General features: G+C 45.9%; 1 protein-coding gene across 1 annotated transcript in view; it reads left to right on the top strand.

Annotated features, from left to right (window-relative positions):
* ATG4A (autophagy related 4A cysteine peptidase) overlaps nucleotides 1–24,163 on the top strand; it is a 173,170-nt gene that overhangs the window by 77,915 nt on the left and 71,092 nt on the right. Inside the window, exon 8 of the mRNA XM_069211583.1 lies at nucleotides 921–1,096. Coding sequence (XP_069067684.1) covers nucleotides 921–1,096 — 176 coding nt within the window. The remainder of the gene's footprint in view (nucleotides 1–920; nucleotides 1,097–24,163) is intronic.

Here is a 24,163-nt window from a genome sequence, read left to right as displayed (position 1 = left end):
TGGGGCTATTCTTAACCAAAACAATACCTAAAGCAATGCTTGGGTGGTGGTGGACTGGCCCACATGCCCTGCCAGAGGGAGTACAACATTGCGGGAACCAAAACCATGTGCATTGCATTTAGCCTGACCTATTTCTGTTCAGCAAAAGTTACCCATATGTGACTTCAGTTAAAGGCTTCTAATATATAACAGTAGGCAACTTTTTCATGTACATTATCCTTGAGTTCTGTATGTTTTCATTCTTGCAAATACATTTATGATGAAAATAAGGGCCACTCAATATGGTGTCTGTGACCTTCAGCTGTTTTAGTATTACCGGGAGACAATACTCGTATTGCTTGAAATACTCATTGCCATTAAATGTATTAACTCTTCTTTGATGAAGAGGCGTCACAGTAACTTCCTTCTTTGTTGAAAAATGCAGCTGTTTGTTATATTTTCAGTTTGGGTTATGACAAGGGTGCATCTGCAGTGAAGAAAGACACTCCTTATGACAAGTAGACATTCCTTTTGTTTTTGGATCTGGATTTTCATTTGCTGGTTGATGGACCCTCATATTTGGCCATCAATTAGCGACAGCAAGGCAATGGGTGACGATGAAGTGAATTCTTTGTTTTTTAGTCTTTACGTCAAATAGACAATGGGTTCAGTGCACAAAGAATTCTCTGTGAGAAGGTGCAAATTTCTCCAGATTTTCGCCTGACTTACTCCTGAAGTTCAACACTTATCCACAGAAGAATGCTTTATAAATCTGAGCCAGTATGGGTATAAAATAAATTCACTTGCTTTAAAGTGTTTCAGAAGCAGTTCACGGTTATCCATGTTTCCAGTTCTCCCTTGCATGAACATAGGTTGTGCAGCTCAAAACTGCTGCTTGAATCAACATTACATTAACTGTGGCTCGCTTCTCTTCTCTACAGAAAAAATGTGTAAGTTCTGTACTCACGGAGGGGATGCCGCACAGTACTGCACCCTGCCACACTGCGCCTCGTACAGCACGTCCAGTTGTGGGTACTGTTGGAAACCCTTGCTGCTTATTGTACCTCTTCGACTGGGGCTAAACCATATCAATCCTGTTTACATAGATGCCTTTAAAGTAAGTAGGATATGTTTCACATTTTGTGAGACTGGCCAATGTATGTATTTTTTTATTTTACAGAAATATCCTTTTTAAAGAGTTGATTTTAAAGTTGTACATTTGCTGTTAGGAATCCACATTTGAATGTCACCTGCCTGCTCGTCAGCTTCTCTGTGCTTATAAATGAATGCCATCACTCACACTGAATAAGCACCTGTAGTGGTTAAGAGAGGGTCAAAGACATGCCTGCCCTTTGCAAATAAACTACCTTAAGACATCATAGTTTAGTGTAGGGAGAGACATCCTCACTCTCATGTTAACCAATGTGGTTACCTTTACCATCCAGCTCGTGGGACTCATTTCTAAGAAGTGTAGGACGTTACACTTCAGTGTTGCCCTGCCACTATTGGGGTCAGCAATGTGTAAGTCTACTATCAGGAGTGTCAGTGACGGAGTGTGATTGGCTGCTCTCACGAATAGGGTATTTGAACAAAGTTGTACTGTCAGAATATGAGTCTGTTCTCAGGAAGACTGTGTGTGAGTGAGGTTTTGCTGTCAGTTCTAGAACAGCAGAGTGGTTGAGCCTGCTGTCAGGATTAGGATATGTGAACAGAGTTGTACTATCTGCCGCCAGGAATACAACGTGTGAGCATATCTGTACTGTAATTTCTTGCTGTCACGATTATGGTCACCAGAGAGTTTCTGACAATACTCAGCTGATTTAGGCGATATCTCATGTGCTTAAGGTCGGTAGGAAAGTGCCCTTGTTGATATGGTTACCCCCCACTTTTTGCCTAATGTTGATGCCAACTTTGATTGAAAGTGTGCTGGGATCCTGCTAATCAGGCCCCAGCACCAGTGTTCTTTCCCAAAATCTGTACCTTTGTTTCCACAATTGGCACACCCACGGCACTCAGTTAAGTCCCTTTTAAAAGGTATCCCTGGTACCAAGGGCCCTGTGACTAGGGAAGGTCCCCAAGGGCTGCAACATGTATTATGCCACCCTGGGGGGACCCCTCATCAAGCACATGCACACTGCCCTTGCAGCTTGTGTGTGCTGGTGAGGAGAAAAAGGCAAAGTCAACATGACACCTCTCTCAGGGTGCCATGTTCACAAACCACTGCCTGTGGCATAGGTAAGTCACCCTCTAGCAGGCCTTACAGCCCTAAGGCAGGGTGCACTAAACCACAGGTGAGAGCATAGCTGCATGAGCAAAATGCCCCTACAGTGTCTAAGTCCATTCTTAGACATTGTAAGTGCAGTGATCTTGGAGTTTGTCATTACAAACTCCACCGCTCCATAATGGCTCCACTGAATACTTGTAAGTTTGATATCAAACCTCTCAGCACAATAAACCCCCACTGATGCCAGTGTGGGATTTATTGAAAATGCACCCAGAGAGCATCTTAGAGATGCCCCCTGTATGCTAGCCAACCTGCTAGGGCTGCCTTACAGCCCTAAGGCAGGGTGCACTAAACCACAGGTGAGGGCATAGCTGCATGAACGAAATTCCCCTATAGTGTCTAAGTCCATTCTTAGACATTGTAAGTGCAGTGGTCTTGGAGTTTGTCATTACAAACTCCACAGCGCCATAATGGCTCCACTGAATACTGGGAAGTTTGTTATCAAACTTCTCAGCACAATAAATCTCCACTGATGCCAGTGTGTGTCACGTACTGCGCTGGACTTCTCACCTCTGGATTTCGGATTGGCGAATACACCAAGTCTTCTACAGGTCCTGGATACTCCCAGATAAGGGCGACCCCTTCTAGTAGCCACGGTGCCGCTTGATAGGCTATGCCAAAGCAGACCGTACCCTCCAGAAGGAGTCCCAGAGGGAAAAAAAAATAACACTGGGGAAAAAACCTCTAACAGGAACTCCTAAAGGAAAACAAGAAAATACAGGACTTGACAACAGGAAACAAAAATAGGCACTATCCAGGGTAAAAGGCAGGAAAAAAGGAACAGGCAAAAATATCCCAGGGCAAAAGCAGGAACAAAGAACAGGCAAAAATCTCCCAAGACAAAAGCAGGAACAAAGAACAGGCAAAAATCTCCCAAGGCAAAAAGCAGGGACAAAGAACAGGAGCGAACAGCACAACCAGAAGGAAGTGTTTGCCACGCAAGGAGGAACAAGACTGACTGACTTATAAACTCAGTCCCTTTTCCCTTTTCTTCCCTGAGAAAAGGGAAGTGACATCACAGGAAAGGGAAGTAACACCATCTTGGATTGGGAAAAAGCCCATAGACCAGTATAGGAAAAAGAAAGTAGTATAAAAGAGAAACAGAGCATGCTGGGACAAAAACACGAAGAAGACAAGATGGACACAACATGGATAGAGACAGGCAAAAGGACCAACAAAAAACCCACCCCCAACAACAAAAGAAGAAAAAAGGCTACAAGTAAGTGTAGCGCGACCGGGAGCGAAATATATGCTTTCCAGAAAGCATAGTCAAAAAACGCGGGGAACGGTGCTCCGAATATCGGTAGCGCATTCCACCCGTGAGGACAGAAAGAGACGCCGCGTCAGAGCGCGGCGTTACAGTGTGGGATTTATTGAAAAATGCACCCAGAGGGCATCTTAGAGATGCCCCCTGTATGTTAGCCAACCTCCTAGTGCAGGACTGACCGGTCTGTGCTAGACTGCCACTTTCAGACAAGTTTCTGACAACATAGGGTGAGAGCCTTTAAGCTCAAGGTGGTCATAAACAAAGTCTGTCCTGAGTGGTGGTGCTTCACACCTCCCCCTACAGGGACTGGAACACCTGGTGGTGAGCCTCAAAGACTCAAGCCTCATATTACAGTGCCTCAGGGCAATCCAGCTAGTGGAGTTGCCCACCCCCTGGACAAAGCCCCACTTTTGGCGACAAGTCTGGTGGGAAAATTAGGGGGAAAAAGGAGGAGTGACCACCCCAGCTAGGACCACCCCTAAGGTGTCCGTAGCTGAGGTGACTCCCTCCCTGCAGAATCCTCCGTCTTGATTTGGAGGACAGGGACCTATAGGGTTAGGTTTGTGTCTCCCCCCCCAAAGAGAATGGACACAAGAAGGATGTAGCCACCCTCAGGTACAGTAGCCATTGGCTACTGCCCTCTGACACCTTTAACGCCCCCTAATTCCAGGATTTAAGGGCTTCCCTGAACCCAAGTAGTCAGATACCTGGCAACGTTACAAGAAGAAGGACTGCATAGCTGAAACCCCTAGCAGAGAAGGAAGATGACAAATAAATTGGCCCCAGCTCTACCGGCCTGTCTCCTGCTTCAAAGAACTTGCACAAGAACAGCGACGCATCCAGCGGGACCAGTGACCTCTGGCAAGCTCCAGAGGACTGCCCTGCACCCAAAGCGACCAAGAACTCCAGTGAACAGTGGCCCTGTCCAAGAAGAAACAACAGACAAGGAGTCCAGCCTCTCTCCAAATGCGTGAGTCCTGACCACTCTGCACCTGACTACTGTTTCCTGGTAGCCCAACCATCCAGAGAGGATCCCCAGGTGGTTCTGAACAAGTGCCCACCCTGGGTTGACCTCTCTGCCCCTTCACGATGATGCCTGCAGAGGGAATCTGGAGGACCCTCCTGACTGCAAAAGCTCCGGAGAAAGATATCCGACACCTAAAGACATACTGCACCTGCAACCCCCAGGTCTTGGAGACCCTGACCACCAGTGCAGCAGCATTCAGCAGGTGGGCCTCCTCCCTGTCCAGCCTGTGGTTTGCCCGAGATGACCTCCTAGACCTCGCCTGCAGCCTTTTAGTGACCCCCAGGGGTACCTCATAGAGAATCACTGGAGACCATGAAATCCTGTTTGCACCCGGCCGCCCCAGCACCGCTGAGGGTGTACGCTTGGTGCCTCTTTGTGGCCCCCCCAGTGCTCCTCTAAACCCCCAAGGTCTGCCCTCTGAAGACCTGGATATTTACCTGCCTGCAGATCTGAAACCAAGTGCCGCAGTCTCCATAGGAGCCCATGTTAATTTTGCCTACACTTTGACCTCTGGTAGTGGGTGTTTTGGGTTAACTTGAATCCCAACCTATGGACTTCCTAACCCTTGGAGACAGGAACTGTTAGTGTTTTACTTACCTGTAAACCGATCCAACTTTTCTTCCACCCAGGAACTGTTTCTGAAAATCGCACTGTCAACTTTTAAACCAGATACTTGCCAATATTTCAAAACTATATAACTTATCAATTTCAAACAAAGTATTATTGATATATGTGTGAAACACAAATCTGTTGAAGTACTTACCTGCAACTTGAATCTTGTGGTTCTAAGAATAAATTAAGAAAATATATTTTTGCTAGATAAAAACCATTGGTCTGGAGTTAAATCATTGAGGGTGTGCTTCTTCTATTGTCTGTGTGTGCACATGCTTTGCACTACTCTCTGATAAGCCTAACTGCTCGACCACACTACCACAAAAGAGAGAGAGTATTAGTATTATGTACTTTAGCCTTTGTTAAGCCTCTGAGGAACCCCTGGCCTCTGTGCACACTATATCTCATTTTTATGTAGTATATACAGAGCCAGCTTCTTACAGATTCCTCGTTAGGGAGTTAAAAATTGTTTGGCAGGAGCAAAGGATGATGCAACTGACCTTGGTAACTTGACATTTTACTGTGGACTATACATGCCTGGCAAAAGATAAAAATAGTGCTTAAGTAAAGAATTTAGGGATGTGGCTAAGCACTTCATGGAATAGGCAGCAGGGCTCCAGGGCTCTGGGACCCGAGGCCCCATCGTAACCCCCACTGTCAATCCTGAAAGGGGGCACCACTTGGGGGTCCTCTCCCTGGCCCCCTGAGGCACCCAGGAGCTCAACAATGGACCATACCGACACTGACAGCTCCCCGAACCTGGGATCCGTGGCAACAAAACACAGCCCACCCAATTCGCAGCCGCCCCTCCCACCAGCGGCTGCTCTAGATGAGGTAAGTGCCAGGGGCTGGCCGGAGGCTCGCAGCTAGCAAGTTGAAGAGCCGGCTCATAGCCCCGACCGTTGGTGAGGAGAGGTGATGGTGGGAGCCTGAAGGCTAGGGGCCCTGGGGTCTTTGGTGGACCATCAGGCGTTGTGGCCCGTGGCACTGTCTGGGCCCTGCGCGGACTGCGGGATCCTCTGAGGAAAAACTCAGATGACAGTATCCTTCACACCTGGCAGCCTAGAGGTGAGAGAAGCGTGCCGGGTCCACACTGGGGCAAGAGGGCCCTGCAGGGTTAGAGTGAGCAAGTAAAGGGCAGACAGGAGCCACGAGAGGGCCGTGGACGCGCGCGGCCTAGCATCAGTGCCTAGCGGCCTGAACGACATCGATACGGAGAGGGAAGCATAGCACTGACGCTGAAAGCACGCCACACACTTCAATCAGCGCGGGCCGGCACCGTATGCAGCAGCACCTTACAGGGGTTGACGGAGAGCCTGGAGTAGAGGAGGATGAGGCCACTGGGAGAAGTCCCTCACAATAACATAGTGGTGGGAGAGGAGACCACCTCTGGAGCGCACAGGCTACAACACGGAGAGCTAGAGCTGCAGACCTACACATGGTGGGGCTCCAGGAGGCACACTGAGAAGACTGGACCACCTTGAGGGTCGGGCCACCTTGAAGTGACATAGGGCGCTACAGTGACACCCCTGAACAAGTGCTGGGACCTAGAAACCCTATCATAAAGGGACGGCAAAGCTGAGGGAAAGCACGGTGACATCAGAAGCCCGGTGGGAAGAAGTACCCTGCAGTGAGGAGAGGGGTGAAGTGGCAGGGAGATGAGGGACTGTGCACCCGGCGGCTTCATGTGAGATGAGCCGCCCCCCACGAATCCTGAATTGGCCATAGAGAGGACAGAAAAGAGGGAAATCAGTGATCTAGCAGACCCTCAACCGTCACTCAGAACGCGGTTAGGCCACATTAATACGGCGGAAGCCCTCATACATCCAACCCAGGAGACCCAAGAAGCGCCGGCTTTCCAGATCAACCAGACTGCACCAGTAAACCACTGCACAGAGGCCTCCTGCAGGGCGCAAGCACACAGCACAAAGGAGGAACCCGTGCCTTGTCGTGGGGAACACCTAGGAACAGGAGCCTACCTTCCATAAGATACCAAATGGGGAAAGCCTCAAGAAGAGAGATGGTGACTCAGGCCAAAATCAACCAAGAAAGTGGCAGAACCACTAACACCCTCCACTGCAGCAATGATGACCACTGCACCAACGTTACAGGACATACTCCAGGCCATCGCAGCCTCACAAACAGCTCTGGAGTTCAAAATAGACTTAAGCTTCCTTTGAGATGACCACCAGCGCTTAGCAGAGTGAGTTACCGCGATGGAACGGGAAATATCAGCGGCAACCCCTGCTCTAGCTCTAGCAGATGGTCATTTGACTGCCATTGAAGCATGTTTAAAAACTCTAGAAAATAGGGCGGAAGATGCTGAGAACAGAGCAAAACGCAACAACATTAGCGTAATAGGACTTCCTGGGAAAGTTGAAGGCCCAGACATGGTGGGCTATCTGAAAGAATGGCTTAAAACAGTAGTGGCCCCAGAGGGCCTCTCACCCTTTTACACGCAGGAAAGAGCTCACAGAGTACCTACTAAAGCACCTCCTCCGGGAGCTCCCCCAAGACCGGTGGTAGCGCGACTACTTCATTTCAGAGATTGAGACTACATACTATGCCAGGCACGACTTCGCGATAATCTGAAGATTGAAAACGCTAAATATCAATACTCCCTGACTTCTCCTAAGAAGTTCAGCGCCAGAGAACAGCATTCACTTCTATGAAAAAAACCTCAGGGAAATAGAGATCCCATACTCAATGCAGTTTCCGTCTAGGCTCCAGGTGGTCACCCAGACAGGGGTGGAATGCTTCAACAAACCGCTGGAAGTGTGGGCCTGGCTAGAACTGAGGCCAGACCCAGGCCCAGGTGCCTCTTCTCAATGCCGAAAGAGGAAACGCCACCCTAGGTCCCATAGGACACAGCCATCATCCAGGATTGACCCACCCACACCTGAAGAAGTGCAAGAGGAACGACAGAAGGTGGTTGCGTCGCTGGGCGGGCCATCACGAAGAACAATGTCCCCGAGCCAACGGGTGTGCGAAGAACAGACAGACTCAGACAACAAGACCACGGCTTCAACCTGTTTGAGTGTGGTTCTGCCAGTGGTCACCCCAGGCACCGTAGATTAACTCATATAGAAGGGTAGCAGAATACTGCAGTAGTGCTCAATTATGATCTTCAGCTGCCAAACCTGCGGCTGGCTTCTGCCAGGCGATATGACGGTTGAGACACCATAGCCCAATACTATCAGCAATGATGCTCGTACCACACAATCTTAGAAAATTCCCACATTGCATATAAGAGGACGAGAGTCGAGATGGGAGCCAGGGGGTATCTGGAGCACCCGGCCACATGACAACGGAACCACTACCCCGCACATAACGTAGCCTTAACGTTAGAAGCCATGAGCATTATTGACTTTTAGTTTTTTGACTGTTTGGGCCAGAGCACTACGCTTTTTGCCCTGGGGAAGGGGAGTTGGGGAAAATGTTGTCTGGTTACAGAACAAATTACTTTGTGTTGCCTAGATATGTCTTATATGTGCATAGATGTGAGTAGGGCTCTCTTGGGGGGGTAACGGGCCTCAAAATCAGCTAATGTGCCCTCCGATATACCACTAATGGATACTACACTGACTATCAAGATCTTCACTTGGAATGTTAGAGGGATACGATCCATGGCTAAACGACATAAGGTATTTCACACCTCAACCGGCAGGGAGTCCGAATATCGATGCTGCAAGAGACACATCTAGATGTCGTTGAGGGCAGTGGTCTTCAAAGGCGGTGGAGAGGCCAGGTATACTATACCACTTATTCGGCATATGCCAGAGGGACTTTGAATTGAATTAATTATGGGGTACCATACCCACACACAGCGACTGTCATAGACCCATTGCGACGCTATACTATAATTATTTGAAAGTTAGATGGGAGAGAGAGTGCTGGGCAGCGTCCTCGGTCCCAATACTGACCAGGTGGGATTTCTAGCATCCATCTCTGAACGTCTGGCTGCGCATTTAACAAGACCTGTATTGCTGGGGGGAGTCTTCAATTGTATAACAGACACAACATTAGATAGGTCACACCTGCGCCCTCTTTGCTGACTTCCAGGACAGCCCTCGGGTACTGCACTTGGCAGTAGGACTGGGGCCTGGTTGACTCCTGCCGCATTCAGCACCCAGACCATCGGGACTACTCTTTTTACTCACAAATGCATGTAAGATTGGATACATTCCTATGTTCACCAGATATACACAAGCTGACACACCTGACTGAATATATAACCCGAACGCTCACAGATCATAAACCATTGGTAATTAACTTTGGGTGGTCTCGGACCCATGCACCAATCTCCACGTGGCGGCTCCAACCAGCTTTACAAGAGGGCGAGGCTTTTAAGCACACCATTGGTGCGGCAATAGATGCTTACTTTAAGGCCAATAAAGGCTCAACAACTTCAAAATTGATAGAGTGGGATGCGTTTAAGGTAGTCATTAGAGGGAACTGCATTTCGGTAGCCGCCGGCAAACGCCGGATGCTGGTCCGTGATATAGCGAAAGCCAAACAGGAACAGCGCACACTCGAGCAGAAATGCCCCAATGCCCCAGACCTGCAGACGGCACTCCTAACAGCGCAAGAAACAACAGCGGTGGAAGTTGACAGGCTGCGCTGTTATGACTATAAAGCCTATATAGCATGTGCACACTCAGAGGGGGATCGTGCAAGTTCCTTTCTGGCATGGTAGCGAATCCAGCACATAGGGGTTCCGTTATAGTTGAATTAACAGATCCTAAGGGGCACAGTATATACTCCAAGACTGCAATCAATTGCGAATTTCATAAATATTATGCTAATCTCTACATGAGCAAAGTCGAACCACCTGAGGCAGGGATCCACAATTTCTTATAACATCTTGCACTCCCAACAATTTTTGAGCAGAAGGCGGCGGAGCTGGGGGCAGCAATCATTCTAGCAGAAGTGAAAGCTGCCATAGCCAGCATGGCGTGCAATAAAACCCAGGGTCCAGATGTACTCCCAATATACTTTTATTTGACATACATATCTAAACTAGGCCTGAGACTGGTGGCTGAATATGAAGAGGCTAAGAAAGGTCATATTCTTCCTACATCAGCTCAAGGAGCCCTGATTATTCCTTTATTGAAACCGAGGAAACTGCCCACCAACGTAGCCTCATACCGTCCCTTATCAATGCTGTCCGTGGACTATAAGATATTGAGCAAAATTCTAGCGACGCGCCTCTTGCGACATATGCTGCACCTGGTTTACATGGACCAGGCTGGGTTCATCCCAGGGTGCCAAACAGCGATGAACATACGGCGTCTTTTTTCCCTTCTTCATAATGATGCTTATGATAAACAAAGGGCAATGATTTTTTCAATTGATTTCCAAAAAAGCTTTTGATAGTCTGGAATGGCAATACCTTCATGAGGTGCTCCACAAATTTGGGCTAGCGGATCAGTTCATCGCATGGACAAGACTGCTCTATGCTGACCCGATGGCCATGGCACTACAATATCGGAGAGCGATAGAACTACTATCTTGTATTTCTAGGACGGGCAGTGTCTACAAGGGCATGACAGTGACTGGGCAAACTCACCACATTGCTCTGTATGCCGATGACCTCCTTCTTTTCTTGAGGGATGCAGGGGACACTTTACATGGAGCTCGTAACCTGTTAGAACAGTTTGGGGATATATCTGGGCTCAGAGTGAATTGGCAAAAATCCAGTTTATTCCCTGCAAGGGAAGGCAGTGCGCCCCCGCAGACCTTAGGGACTTACAGTGGGAGCCGTGATGCCTGCCTTACTTGGTAGTTCAGGTCTACCATAATATCCTGGACCTGCTCGAGGGAAACGTGGCACAGACTCTGCGAGGACTTTGTAGGAATGTGACTTTCTGGGCAACCCTACCACTATCTGTGGCGGGACAAGTGGCACTTTTGAAAATGATAACTCTACCCCGCCTGTTGTACTTTTTCACCACTCTCTGGCTATGGATCCCAAGAACCTTCTTCAAAGAACTGAACTCCATGGTCGTAGGCTTTCTGTGTGAGACTTGCAGGCGGCGATTGGCACTTTGGTACTATAGCGACCACTCGAAGAGGGAGGAATGGCCGTCCCGATTTCGAAGCATGCAATTTAGCAGGCCAATTACAATGGCTGACCAGATGGATAGCAAGCCGAACTATGCCTGATAGGGAGATTACCCCATTTACCCCAGATCTTCACTCGCTGGCTTGGGTTGTTCTCTGACTGGGCCCCCCCACCTGCCTCCAGCTCCAGTGAGTTGAAAGTGATACACAAATGCTGGCTGCGACACATCCGCAGATCGCAGAGTACCACAATCTATGCAACTGAAATACCACTGAAATGTCTACTGACATTACCACATGGAGGGGACTGGAGGAGAATCTCACTATGGGAGGCAGCAGGAGCAACTACTATGGACACCCTATAAAAAGCAGATTCTCTGTTGCCCTTTGAAGACTCCCGCAACCAATATTGGATCCCCGCAGGGCACTTTCTACTCTACAGAGCAGTCACTGAGGTGATCATCAGACACTGGCAAGTGGGACGAGCAGAGCCATCCAGCATTGGTTCAATATCTGGTGAGTGCTAAAAGCAGACATAGGCTCCCGCCCTACAAAGCAACAATGGAGGCCTGAAAACAGTGACACATCGAATTATCTAGACACACAAGGGGAGGGGAGTAGGGAGGGGAGAGTTTGATCCCTCAGTGGGGTGCTCTGCCATAGCAAAATATGAACTGGATCCCACAATATAACGCAAAAGACTTTGAAAACAGGAGTCACCATTTGATAACTATACATGGGATGGCAAACAACTATTCTAAATGTCGAATGTAACAACACAGTAGATATTTATCCTCATGTATGAAGCATTGAAAGACGTTAACATGATGTGCCACTAATGAAAAGAAGAGCCCCTAAAAGGGTTGTCATGTTTGTTTTTGAAAACTAATAAAAATGTTTAAAAAAAAAAAAGTAAAGAATTTAAAATGTCTTTTATCATGCCCATTGCTTTTACCCCCAATGTCTTGCTGTTTGATGCAACTCTATCTAAGAATACAGGGCCTGATTTAGCTCTCAGCAGAGGTTAATACTCCATGACAGATTTGACGAATATCCCATCCACCGTATTACGATCTCATTACGTCTTATGGGGATCGTAATACGGCGGACAGGATATCCGTCACATTTGTGATGGAGTATTCCATCTGCCGAGATGTAAATCAGGCCCATAGATTTTTATCCCAGTGGAGATGCACTCAGCATTGAGAAAAGAAGGAAATTTGCACTGAGCAAGAAAGGGCTGCCAACCACAAAAGTATTTTGGTTTGATAAGTGCATAAAGGAGCCTACCTCAAGATGGGATAGATGACTGTAATGGAAGCTGGGAAGGCTCAAGCAGTAAGCTTAAGACATAGCTTGGGCGGGAGAGTCACTTGAAGTTCACTTTGGAAATACTTTGGACAGTCTGCAAACCTGAAAATACCTAATCAATTAGCAGTAATGTATTGGTATGATTGAGTATTTCTATCCCTCCTCCTCCAGCCTCCTTCTCCCAGTCCTAAGATATTATGTTTAGCCTTATCATCACCGGTATAGTTACTCGGTCCAAGCAAAAAGGAAAATCAAGACATTTTCTCTGGTCCCTAACCTAGCATCCACCCCTTCCTACAAGCATGAAAAGAGGGATCAACATACCCACCTCCGGTTTGTTTTCCTGTCAAAGGGATGTATTTTTCCTTTTCTGTTGTATTGTACTTAGATGTTAGGTAAAAGAACCTGGCTGTCTCCTGGCAACTGGGAAAAGGGGTTCTTGAAGCTGGGAGAGACGGCAGTTGGAGTGGAGGACAGCCGTGGATGACAGCCGGGCTGGGTCGCTTACGAATAAACATATTTACAAGAGGGAAGAAACCGCATACCTCGAGTCGTTTCTTCCCGACTTATCATTGGCGACGAGGGAGCCTTAGAGCCCATGGAGGAATGACGAGTGCGACCCTGGACCCGGTAAAAAGGTGATTAGCAGCGCAGAAGGGCCACTTGGGTTTGCTGCGGTGAAGGAAAAGGAACAGAGCTGTGTCCAGAAGGGAAACTGATTGTCGGCAAGTTAAACAAATTTAACTTTATGTGCGCGCGACGCTGGCACGCACTAAAAAAAAAGAAAAAGGATTTATAACGTGAGACGCGGCCAGCGTGCGGTGCGATCAACGCACAGGGGTTGCTAAACAACGCTAGGCAACCCGCGAGCAACGAACAGGAAGGATAAGTGAGAAAAGAAAAAAACAGTGTTGCTTAGAAACGCAACACGAAGCAAGAAACGTGTAATTAAAGGGAAAAAAAAACGATTTTAACGTGGAAGCTGCATTTATACAGAGACAGAGTACAATGTGCAATGTAAATATTTGAACATTAAAAAAAAAAAAATAGTACAAGGACAGAAAATATTAGTAAACATGGCAACACACTCCATAATTCCACCACCTGCATTTTTACAGCTTCCAGGTGAGCCCTGTATGGACTGGGAGGATTGGAAGGACGCTTTCACTCACTACATACTTAGAGGCCATCGGAGGGGAGATGTAGGTAGAAAAAAGGAAGTTGGCAATTTTAAAGCATTGTATGAGGGTAGAAGGAAGGAAAGTTTTGAAAACTTTACCATTACAGAACACATGCGCAGGAGATTCAGATCAAGAAGAAGATGTATATGAAAATGCCATGAAAGCGTTGGATGAAAACTACGGAAAGAAAATTAACATTGTAGTAGAGCGGCATAGGTTTTTCTCATGCGCTCAGAAACCTGATGAAACGATAGATCAGTTTGTTAACAGTCTACGGAGGCTAGCTATTTCGTGCAAATTTAGAGATCTGAATGATGAAATCATTCGGGACCAGTTCATTAACAGGGTGAAGGAGGTCAAAATACAAGAGAAGTTGTTGAGTTTAAAGAATCCGACATTGGACAAAACGGTGGAAGTTGCAAGACATATGGAAAGTACATCTCAATATGTCAAGGAACTCAACAACACAAGTGAGACTAAAGAACAAAACACAGTAGGAGAAGTACGATATTCCAAGAAGGATACAAATAAATTTGAAGATAACTTAGGGGAGAGAAAGGAGTGCTTCAGTTGTGGAAGTGGTAAACACTTAGCGGAAGCAAAAAATTGTCCAGCTATAAACACGAGGTGTTTCAAGTGCAGGAAAATTGGACACTTTGCAAGGGTGTGCAGAATGGTTAACGAAAATAAGTTCAGGAAGTCTCTAAATGCAGTAAGGAGAAATGAACACGAGGATAGTAGCACTAGTGAAGATGAGTTGAAAGTTTTAGCTGTGGAGGAAGGAGCTACAACAGTGTGCACTCAACTTGGAAGTTTAACTAAGGAATATAACCCACCTAAGTGTGTTGTCGAAATAAATGGGAAACGGACACACATGTGGGCGGACTCATGTTCACCATTCACTTTAATTGACGAGCAGGTATGGGGTGATTTGAAAGACAACAAACTTAAACCCACGGATGTGTTACCGGAAGAGTATAGTGTCGGCAAACTGCCAGTATTAGGTTATTTTGAGGCAAAGCTAAGGTTTAAAGATAGAAAAACACAAGGAAAGGTGTATGTAGTGCGACAAGTACGATCATTACTAGGGTGAAAGGAACAATGTGCGTTGAACATAGTATTGGATCCCAATCATCCTGAACAAGTGTTGTTAACAAAGGAAAGCAGAGAAGGAAAGTGGTAGCTACATTTCCTGAGCTGTTTAAGGAAAAATTTGGTTGCCTCAAAGGTTTTCAACACCAGATAGTTTTGAGAAAAGACGCTGTGCCAAAGGTGCACAAGGCACGGATGGTACCGATAGCACTGATAAACTAAAAGATGAACTTCACAGGCTGTGTAAGGATGGTGTAATCGAACCAATAGAAGTGTCTGAATGGTTTATTCCAATAGTAATAGCAAGTAAACCTGATGGCAGAATCCGCATGTGTGTAGACTTGAGGGACCTGAATAACAACATATTAATAGACCGCTACCCATTACCACGAATACATGAAATGTTAGCCAATGTTCGAGGTGGGAAGTATTTTACGACACTGGATTTATCGAATGCTTACCACCAGGTGTGTTTGTCAGAAGAATCCCGACATTTGACGTCTTTCATTACATCTGAGGGGGCGTTTCAATTTGTTAGAATGCCGTTTGGCTTGGCATCCGCCTCTGCCGTGTTCCAGAGGGTGATGCAAAGAATTTTGAATAATGTTAGTAACACATTAGTGTTCCAGGACGATGTGCTAGTTTGGGGTGATAGCGAACAAGCATATGATGAGGTACTGGCAATAGTGTTAAATAAATTGGAGAATGCTGGCCTTACCATCAGTAGGAACAAGTGCAGGTTTGGAGTGGAAGAAGTGGAATATTTGGGGCACACACTGAATCAACATGGTGTGAAGCCAAAAATGAAATTAATTGACGCCATTGCAAAGGCCACTGCACCGCAAAACAAAGATCAGCTACGATCATTCCTAGGCTTGGCTGAATATTACACAAAATTTGTGGATCACTTTGCTGGAAAAGTACATGTGCTAAGGGAGTTGATGAAAAAAGGCCGTCATTTTAAATGGTCCAGTGGGTGTCAAGAAGCATTCGAGGTGGTTAAGGAAGCTATTGTGAAAGCCATCACGTTGAAACCATATGACCCGGATGACGAGACTATAATTGTGGCAGATGCCAGTAATTACGGGTTAGGAGCAGCATTGTTGCAAAGACACGAAGGAAGAGAGAGAGTAGTGACGTTTGCATCACGCACGCTGAAGGGAGCAGAAGCGACATACTCAACCATTGAGAAAGAGGCCTTGGCATGCTGGTGGAGTGTGCAGCATTTCTTTATATATGTTTGGGGCACGGAATTTGAGCTACGAACAGATCACAAACCATTGATAGACATTTTTACCACCAAGGGGGCTAGTAGAGCTACACCAAGAATTGCAAAGTGGATGTATAGGCTGCAAGAGTACACGTTCAGAATGAAATATGTACCGGGGATAAAAAACATAAGTGTAGATTGTATGTCTAGATTACCAGTGATTGACAATGAGATGTGTGAAGAGGATGAGTGGGTGGTGGCAGACATATCAGAAGCATGGGGTGCCATAAGTCAAGAGGAATGGGAGAATGCTGTACGGGAAGCTGTGTTAATGAACAAGATAATGAAGGAGTTACCTTTGGTTGAAAAAAAATGTTTGGATGTTGATATGGGTGAATTTCAGCATGTATGGGAGGAATTGTCGGTTATGGATGGTGTGTTGAGAAGAGGGAACAAATTGGTGGTGCCGGATGGCCTGAAAGAAAGAGTGTTAAGGTTGATGCATGAAGGGCATGGAGGCATGTCTGCTATGAAAAAGAAGGCGCAGGCAGATTTTTGGTGGCCAGGGATGGATAAGCAGATTGAAAGGTACGTAAGAGATTGCATAGCATGTATGTCAAGCGACAAGTCGCATGTGTTGTTAGAAACAACGATTAAATCACAAGAGTTACCGGAAAAAGCATGGTACAAACTAGCCATAGAATATATGTGGTCCGTTTGAGTGTTTAGGGTGTTCAGATAGATATGCCATAGTTATGATGGATTATTATTCGAAATGGCCAGAAGTAGCATTTGTGAGGGAGGCGAAATCAGGTAATGTCATTGCATTTTGTGAAGAAATATTTAGAAGGGAACGCTGTCCTGGAGAAATGGTTAGTGATAACGGACCACAATTTACTTCGAGCGAATTCATGAGCTTTCTCAAGAGATGGGGAATCAAACATTGTAGGACACCTATGTATCATCCCAGAGGAAATGGTATGGTGGAACGGTTTAACCGAGTGCTGGGAGAAAGCATTCAGTTAGCCCTATATAACAATTTGTCATGGAAGTCTCAAATCAGGGATATGCTGTGGAATTATAGAACTACACCACATAGTGTGATGGGTGAGACTCAGTTTGTGTTGCTGAAGGGAAGGGTACCATGCACCATGGCTGTGCCTGCGTGGATGGGTAGAAGTAAGAAAAAGGTGGTTAATACTGAACAGATCAGGGAAAGGGTGAAGTCATACCAACAGCAATATGAGTCAAGACACAATGATAAAGTTAAGAGAGAGCAGGAGGAATACGAAAAGGGTGTCTGGGTGAGAGTGATGGCAGGGAATTTGGCGAGAAAGGGAGAATCTAAACTATCGGAGCCGAGGTGTGTGTTGAAGGTGAAGGGAAACGGCGTAAAGTTATCAGATGGTAACTGGTGGAATGTGAGGAGGACAGTGAGGTGTTCGGAGATAGAAATAAATGAGTGGCTGAAAAGGAACGAAATTAAGAAGAGTGATTGGGGGAAAAAGTGTGAGAGTGAGAGTCTGACAAAAAGGGTCAGTGCAAGGATGAAACAACCATCAAGGTTATTGAAGGACTTTATATGAAATTAATAGTGTACATAGTTGTAGTTAGTTTCAGGTTGTTAGTAGAGGTATGTATTTGTTTTATTTTGTAGGATTGGGGATGTGTTGTATTGTACTTAGATGTTAGGTAAAAGAACCTGGCTGTCTCCTGGCAACTGGGAAAAGGGGTTCTAGAAGCTGGGAGAGACGGCAGTTGGAGTGGAGGACAGCCGTGGATGACAGCCGTGCTCGGTCGCTTACGAATAAACATATTTACAAGAGTGAAGAAACCACGTACCTCGAGTTGTTTCTTCCCGACTTATCATTTTCCACACCATAAATGCTGAGAAAATTATTTTTTATAATTTGTTTTGGGTTCCTACCTGTCTCCTTTGATAGTTATCTCCACTCTCAGCCCTGATGCTCCCAAAGAACCAAGAGGTTCAACTTCAGAAGAGTTTAAATAAGAATTCAGGAGTCACTTTCTGCAAGGTGCAGGGTTAATTGAAGTATTGCAATATCGAAAATTTTATTTTTCCAGTGCAAGATGAAAAGGACATTGTTTTACATTATCGAAACAGAGGCATCTTTTGCACAAAGCTGTGCATAATGTACTTTCCTGGGAATAGAGGTAAGTAGATGCCCTTCTTTTTAAGTATATTGTTGAAGCAGTACCACCTGGGGTTTTGAGAAGAGTTCTCGCTGGTGGTGAAGTTTGACTCTTTAATGACTGCCTTGATTTCCAAGTTCACTATTATTTTGGCGAATGCCTCCCCTTGGATCCAATTAATAGGAAAGTGGAAGTCTGGGTTAAGCAAGCCTACAATTATTCCATGTTAGCTGTTTGTGCAAATGCCTATGCAACCTATACAGTGCAGTCCCTCGTAAAGATTTTCAAGCACTACTTGAACAAATGCAGTAAATGCTACATGCAATGCCCCTCTTTCTATAATGGAACACCAAGACCATTTCCTTTCATATATAATTCTTTTGACAAAATGTGAGTGACATCCACAACTTCGCTTTCTTATGCTGATGAACCAAGGCATATTTAGTGACTTCATGGAAAGCTACTGCCTCTCAGAAACTAGTGCTCATGCATTTCACTTTTAATGAGGCTAAGCTTTTTGGTCATCCAATCAAGAAGTCTGAGGAGGATCTGAAGCTTATATTTCCCATGCACAGTTTTAACTCATAAGATGTGCTTTTGACTCCAGAAGGACTTTTGGCCCCGCTTCAATGCCTGAATGTTAACCCTTTATCGGAAGTGGCTGTGTCTTTAAGACCCTTTCTCTGAAAAATCCTAACAACCACCATCTACATCTCTCTTTCCTTCCTCCAAATCATGACGTGCTCTGAAAACTCACGACGAATGGGAGATCTTCTCAAAATCATCTTTTGCGATCTGGCATTCTTCATTATTAGAAGCCTGAGTTTTAAAAGTCATAAGATTGTGTTACCAGATCCACTTACTTGAATCTTCACTGGAGATCTTACATACACCAGACTCACGTTGTGCCCTTTATTCTCAGGCACTTCTTTAGGGCATATTAGCCTTGATGGACAAAGCAGCAATTGTTCAACTGCCTTTTGCAGAGGTTCGTGGGCTGCCAGCAGAGAGATGTTAAAAAAGCTACTCAGTTGTGTTTCTTATACAAATCCCTTGAAGAGGCACTCACCCAGACGTGGTGTTTACATCAGTAAATGTATCCATCATCAGCCTTTCAAAATGGTTTCTTTCTTTTTGTCCCTTTGTCTAATTCCAGGTCTGTTTGAGAAGTTAGCTTGACATTTTGGCCATCCTTGGTTGTATCAGTTTACATCAGAGGAGAACACACTTTTCCACAACTTATGCACTGTCATTGCATCCCAAATGCCTGTGGCATTGACGTGCTGTCCCTTCCATGACCATTAGGCCTGCTATATGCTTTTACTCTGTTTCTGTTGATAACCAAGTTTCTTTGGAAGATTCAGAATGACAATGAGATAGTGTTGGTAGTAGTTGCTTGTTAGGATCATCGTCTTTAGTGTTTGCTCTTATTCCAACCTCAATGGATATCTCTGCTGACTCGCCACAAGGGAGATTGGAGCTTTGGATGTTAGGTTTAGAGATTGGATGCTAGGTTTGGAAACCGGGCGCTGTTCCATTGGGGTAGTTCTGTGTATCCAGCAGTCATGCCGACCTGTAACACTTAAGGCATATTCCTGTTATTGGCATAATTGTGATGGATGGTGTTTACCAGAAGTCTACAAATTGCCTCCTGTGAGTCAACTTAAGTGTTGGATTTCCTTCAAGATGGATTCCACCTTCTTTTATCTGTTTCCACTTCAAGTAGGCAATGGACTGCCATTCAGGCTTTTGGAGAATCAGAAATACGTGCAGTTTGTGAGTTGATTTCCTCTCAACTGGGGTGTGTTTTTCTTTGCCATCCTATTGGTGATGTTTTGGTGTCACCGTGGGACCTTCCTTTGGTGCTTTAGATTCTTCAGGTAACCTTTTAAACTGCTAGTTACTGCTGATTTAAACTGCCTTTCACTAAAGTTTTCTTTCTAATTGTCATTTTTTCATGGTGAGGCATTGGAGAGTTTGGTGCTAAAATATTTTCTGACCTTTTTTACATATTTTGCTGACAATATTGTCCTTAAAGCAGATTATTCATTCCTTCTAGTTTCCACTGAACACAGGATTTGGGGCTACCACTGTTTTCCTGTTCCTTCCCCAGACAACGAGCACTCTCCATTTATTTAAAGCCTTGTGCTCATTTCTGCAAGGTGGTTTCTCTGTTTGTAACTTTTGGTTCATTAGGTGCAGGGAAATAGGTTTTTGTTGCATTACCCTCCCCCCATGTTTTGACTGGTATTTGGTGCGACTTTGACTGAAGTGCACTGGGTCTGTGCCAACCAGGTCTCCAGTGTTCTTTCTCTCAAAGCTGTCTAATTGGCAAATACTTTAGCCCCCTCTGTAAGTCCCTAGTAAAAGATACCCCTGGTACCTAGGGCCTGAGGTGCTAAAGAGGGTCCCTTACGGCTGCCGCACAAATTGTGCCTTGCTAAGGGACTCCTCACTAAGCACATGGTGGCTGCCATTGCAGGGGGCATGTCTTGGTGCAGACCAAAGTGAAAACACAATATGGCATACAGCCTGTGTTCCATGTCCCCTAACACCGCATGTAATATATGTCCCCCCTCTAGCAGTCCTAAGGCAGGGTGCATTATAGTACATATGAGGGCATATCTGTACGAGCAGATATTCCCCTGCCATGTCTTTGTCAATTCTCAGACATAGTAAGTGACCAGGGAAGCCATTTTAACTGCATGTGCTGAACACTGGTCAATATGAGTTCCCTAGCTACATGATGGCTTCACTGAAGATAGGGATGTTTGGTTTCAAACATCTCGCATTGATGAACCCACATTGACACCAGTGTTGGATTTACCAATATATGCACCCAGAGGTCACCTTAGAGGTGCCCCTGAAACCTTACCAGCCTCTGGTGTGCTCGCTGACCAGTTTCTGCCAGCCTGCCACCTGAGACACCATTATGGACCCCTGTGGTGATAGCCCTCTGCTCTCATGAGGTCGAGAACAATAGCCTGTCCGCGAAGAGGGTGTAACAACCCCTCGCGCAGAATGACCTGCTGATTAGCCTTTCTAAGGCAGCAAGCCTCAAAGGGCTATCGTCTTTCAAATCCCAGTCTGCTCACCCTGTCCAAAGCCCATTTGGCACCAGGGCATTCGCGAAAATTATCTTCTCAGGTAGGCAGACCACTCCCAGGTCAGTACCAAACCTATGGTGGTTTACTGCGAGGTAGCCATGATTTTTCTGAAGTAGCCATCATGGAGATGGCATACTTAGGAATTCTGGGACAGGGTTTTGCCCACTTCCCACAGGCAGTTGTCATATAGGAGGCATAGTGACCCCAAGGGTCAGTAGCCCATTTGCTACTACCCTGCACTCCACTAATGCCCCTAAATGCAGTATTTAGGGGAGCCCCTAGAGCCACAAAAACAGAAAAGGAGAAAAGAAGCAGCTAACCTGGTACCAACCCTGCCGCACTGTGTGCCTCCGTTGATGAAATCTTCACCAAAGTTGACTTGACCTGCAGCTGTGACTCAAAAAAACCAGAAAACCCTCATGCCTTCAATAAAGACTCAAGACCTCCAGTGAACAGCAGACCTGCTCTTCAAAAACCTCCAAAGAAGGGACTCTGAAGGCTCTGGAACCGCCAAAAGCCGACACCTGAATTCACCACTGCACTTGCCATCTCTGACTTGAGGTGAAGCGGACCACCAGTGCCAACAAGGTTCCCCAGCTCCCCAGAGTCGGAGTCCATCGTGGTTTCACTCCTCCTGGACTCCCTGAAGTCGTCTGAAGCCTCTGCATGAAGGCCCCCTCTCCCTTGGCTTTTGTGGTGAGAGAAACCCAATGCCTAAAACAACCCCACTTCACCGTGGCCTCCGGCCCGAGTTGAAGTGGGCCTCTGGTAGCAACGATGTCTCCCAGCGCTCCTGAGATTGTGTCCGCTGTGGCTTCACCCCTCCTGGACTCCCCGACGATGGCTGCAACCTGAGACCACAGGACCCCTCAACTGTGAGTGCTCTCGGACACAGAAACCCAACACCAAAGGACACCTCTGCACTATTTGCCTCCGACCTGTGGAGAAAAGGACCAAAGGTGCACCTTCGTTCCCGAGCACTCCACATTTGTAACCTACCTGTTGGTTGACCTTGACTGGCCTGGCCTGAGCCTGCAGCTTTCTTTCACGAATTCTGATCTCCATAGAAACATACTGGACACCTGATGCTGTACTACACCTCTGCACCCGACCGCCCTAATGCTGCCTGTTGGTGTGGTCCTGACCCTTGCCCAATACTCACCGTAAGTCTCAGAGATTGGTCCTGTAAGTCGTCAGACAGTACCTGAATGCAGAACTTGTTTCTCCTCCCATAGCCTTGCAGAATTCAGAAGTTGCACTCTGTCCACTTTTTAAAGTGAAAAGAATCCTATTTAAAAACGTACTTACCTGAAAGACTTTTCTCTATTGCCTAAACATACATAAAAACTTGCTATTTTTATAAATCGGTGTGGATCTCTTTTTTGAGTTGGTGTGTCTCGTTTATTGAGTATTGTGTGTATTTGTAGATGTCTTGTACTCCTCTGTGTTAAGCCAAAGGCTGCTCAACCACACTACCCCTAAATAGAGCACTTCGGGGTTGCATTCATTGGGAAACCCCTCAACCCTTTACACAGTATTCACATACCACATAAAGGGCTAGCTTCCTAAAGCAGGCCAGAGGCATTGCCCTTGCTTATAGTACAGCTAGGGTTGATTTACCAGACCCTGCTCAAGGACGAGCTACCTGAGGTGGTAGCCACCTCTTGGGCAACCTTACAAATAGACATGTGCAACGCTGCCACCTGGTCTTCCCATTCAGACATTTGTAACCTATAGATTACAAGCGGGTGGTTGTTGTTAATTGTTAACTGTTCATTTGTAAATTGTTAATAATTTGTTTCCGTATTAAAACCTAGCTGTAATTGAAATATTCACTTTGTGTGTTTTTTTATGATTTTCAGGCATCTGTGGTCACCTCATTTGCCCAGGTACATCTTACTAGTGTTAAGGTGCAGATGAGGAAGACAAACAAGGAGGTAATAGCTCAGGAATGTTCATTACTCACATTCCTGGTCTTCCTTCCCCACCCACAAGGGAAGTAGGTCCAGAAAAAAAGGCATAGTTTCTAAGACTTTAATATTACAGGGCGTCTGTGTGTTGACCTCTTGTGGGGAGGATTGGAGCCTAGCAAGGGATCAGGGAAAGGTCTATTTTTTATTTATGCTTGGATAGAACTCTGTGATACAGCAGTACCTCATATTATTAGGTCTGTGAAAAGAAAGACCAGGTCTCTGAGTAATGAAGATTACCAGTGAGTAACCAGGCCATTCTTCCCCTCATTATCTATGTCCCGGTTCCTCCTTTTTTCCTGCCATGTGTGGATGTATAGGCTCCAAAACTGCATAGCAATGTGGAATTCACATGCACAAATAGCATAATTTACAGCTGTAAAATCAGGTTTGTGGTTTATAAAAAGGGAATTTGCCTACTTGAGTGGATTTATCCGCACATAAATTTACACCTGTTTGGTTTCAGTTTGTGTTAGTAAATCTTCCCATGGATGTCAGTTGTTGGTGGCTCATGGTGTGACTTCTGCAAACACTGATGAGCACCCTCAAACTCACAGCACAAATGATGTGGGTATTTACAAGCATTTTACAGATATGCTCACAAATGTGCTGTTGTCACAGTGGGGTAGAGGGGGTGTGATGAATGTGTTTTTAGTGGTGGAAATGAAAGGGATAACCACCAAAACTGGTGAGAGTCTAATGGAAGGGCTTTTCACATATGGAGAAAACATTTCCATGTGAAGAACCACAAAAGTAAGTAATCCTGCAACATCCTCCATTGAGGCATCTAATGCATAGCTTGGCTTTGTGGCCTTTTCATGTACGTACCCAGGGTCTGGAATAACATTGCACTGACCATAAGGACTAACTTAACCCTGCTCCACTTTGGAAAAGAGTTGAAGACAC

Source organism: Pleurodeles waltl, chromosome 2_1, assembly GCF_031143425.1.
Source record: "Pleurodeles waltl isolate 20211129_DDA chromosome 2_1, aPleWal1.hap1.20221129, whole genome shotgun sequence".
NCBI classification, from domain to species: domain Eukaryota; kingdom Metazoa; phylum Chordata; class Amphibia; order Caudata; family Salamandridae; genus Pleurodeles; species Pleurodeles waltl.
Note: the sequence above shows the minus strand (reverse complement) of the source record. Positions and strands in the feature narration are given on the sequence as shown.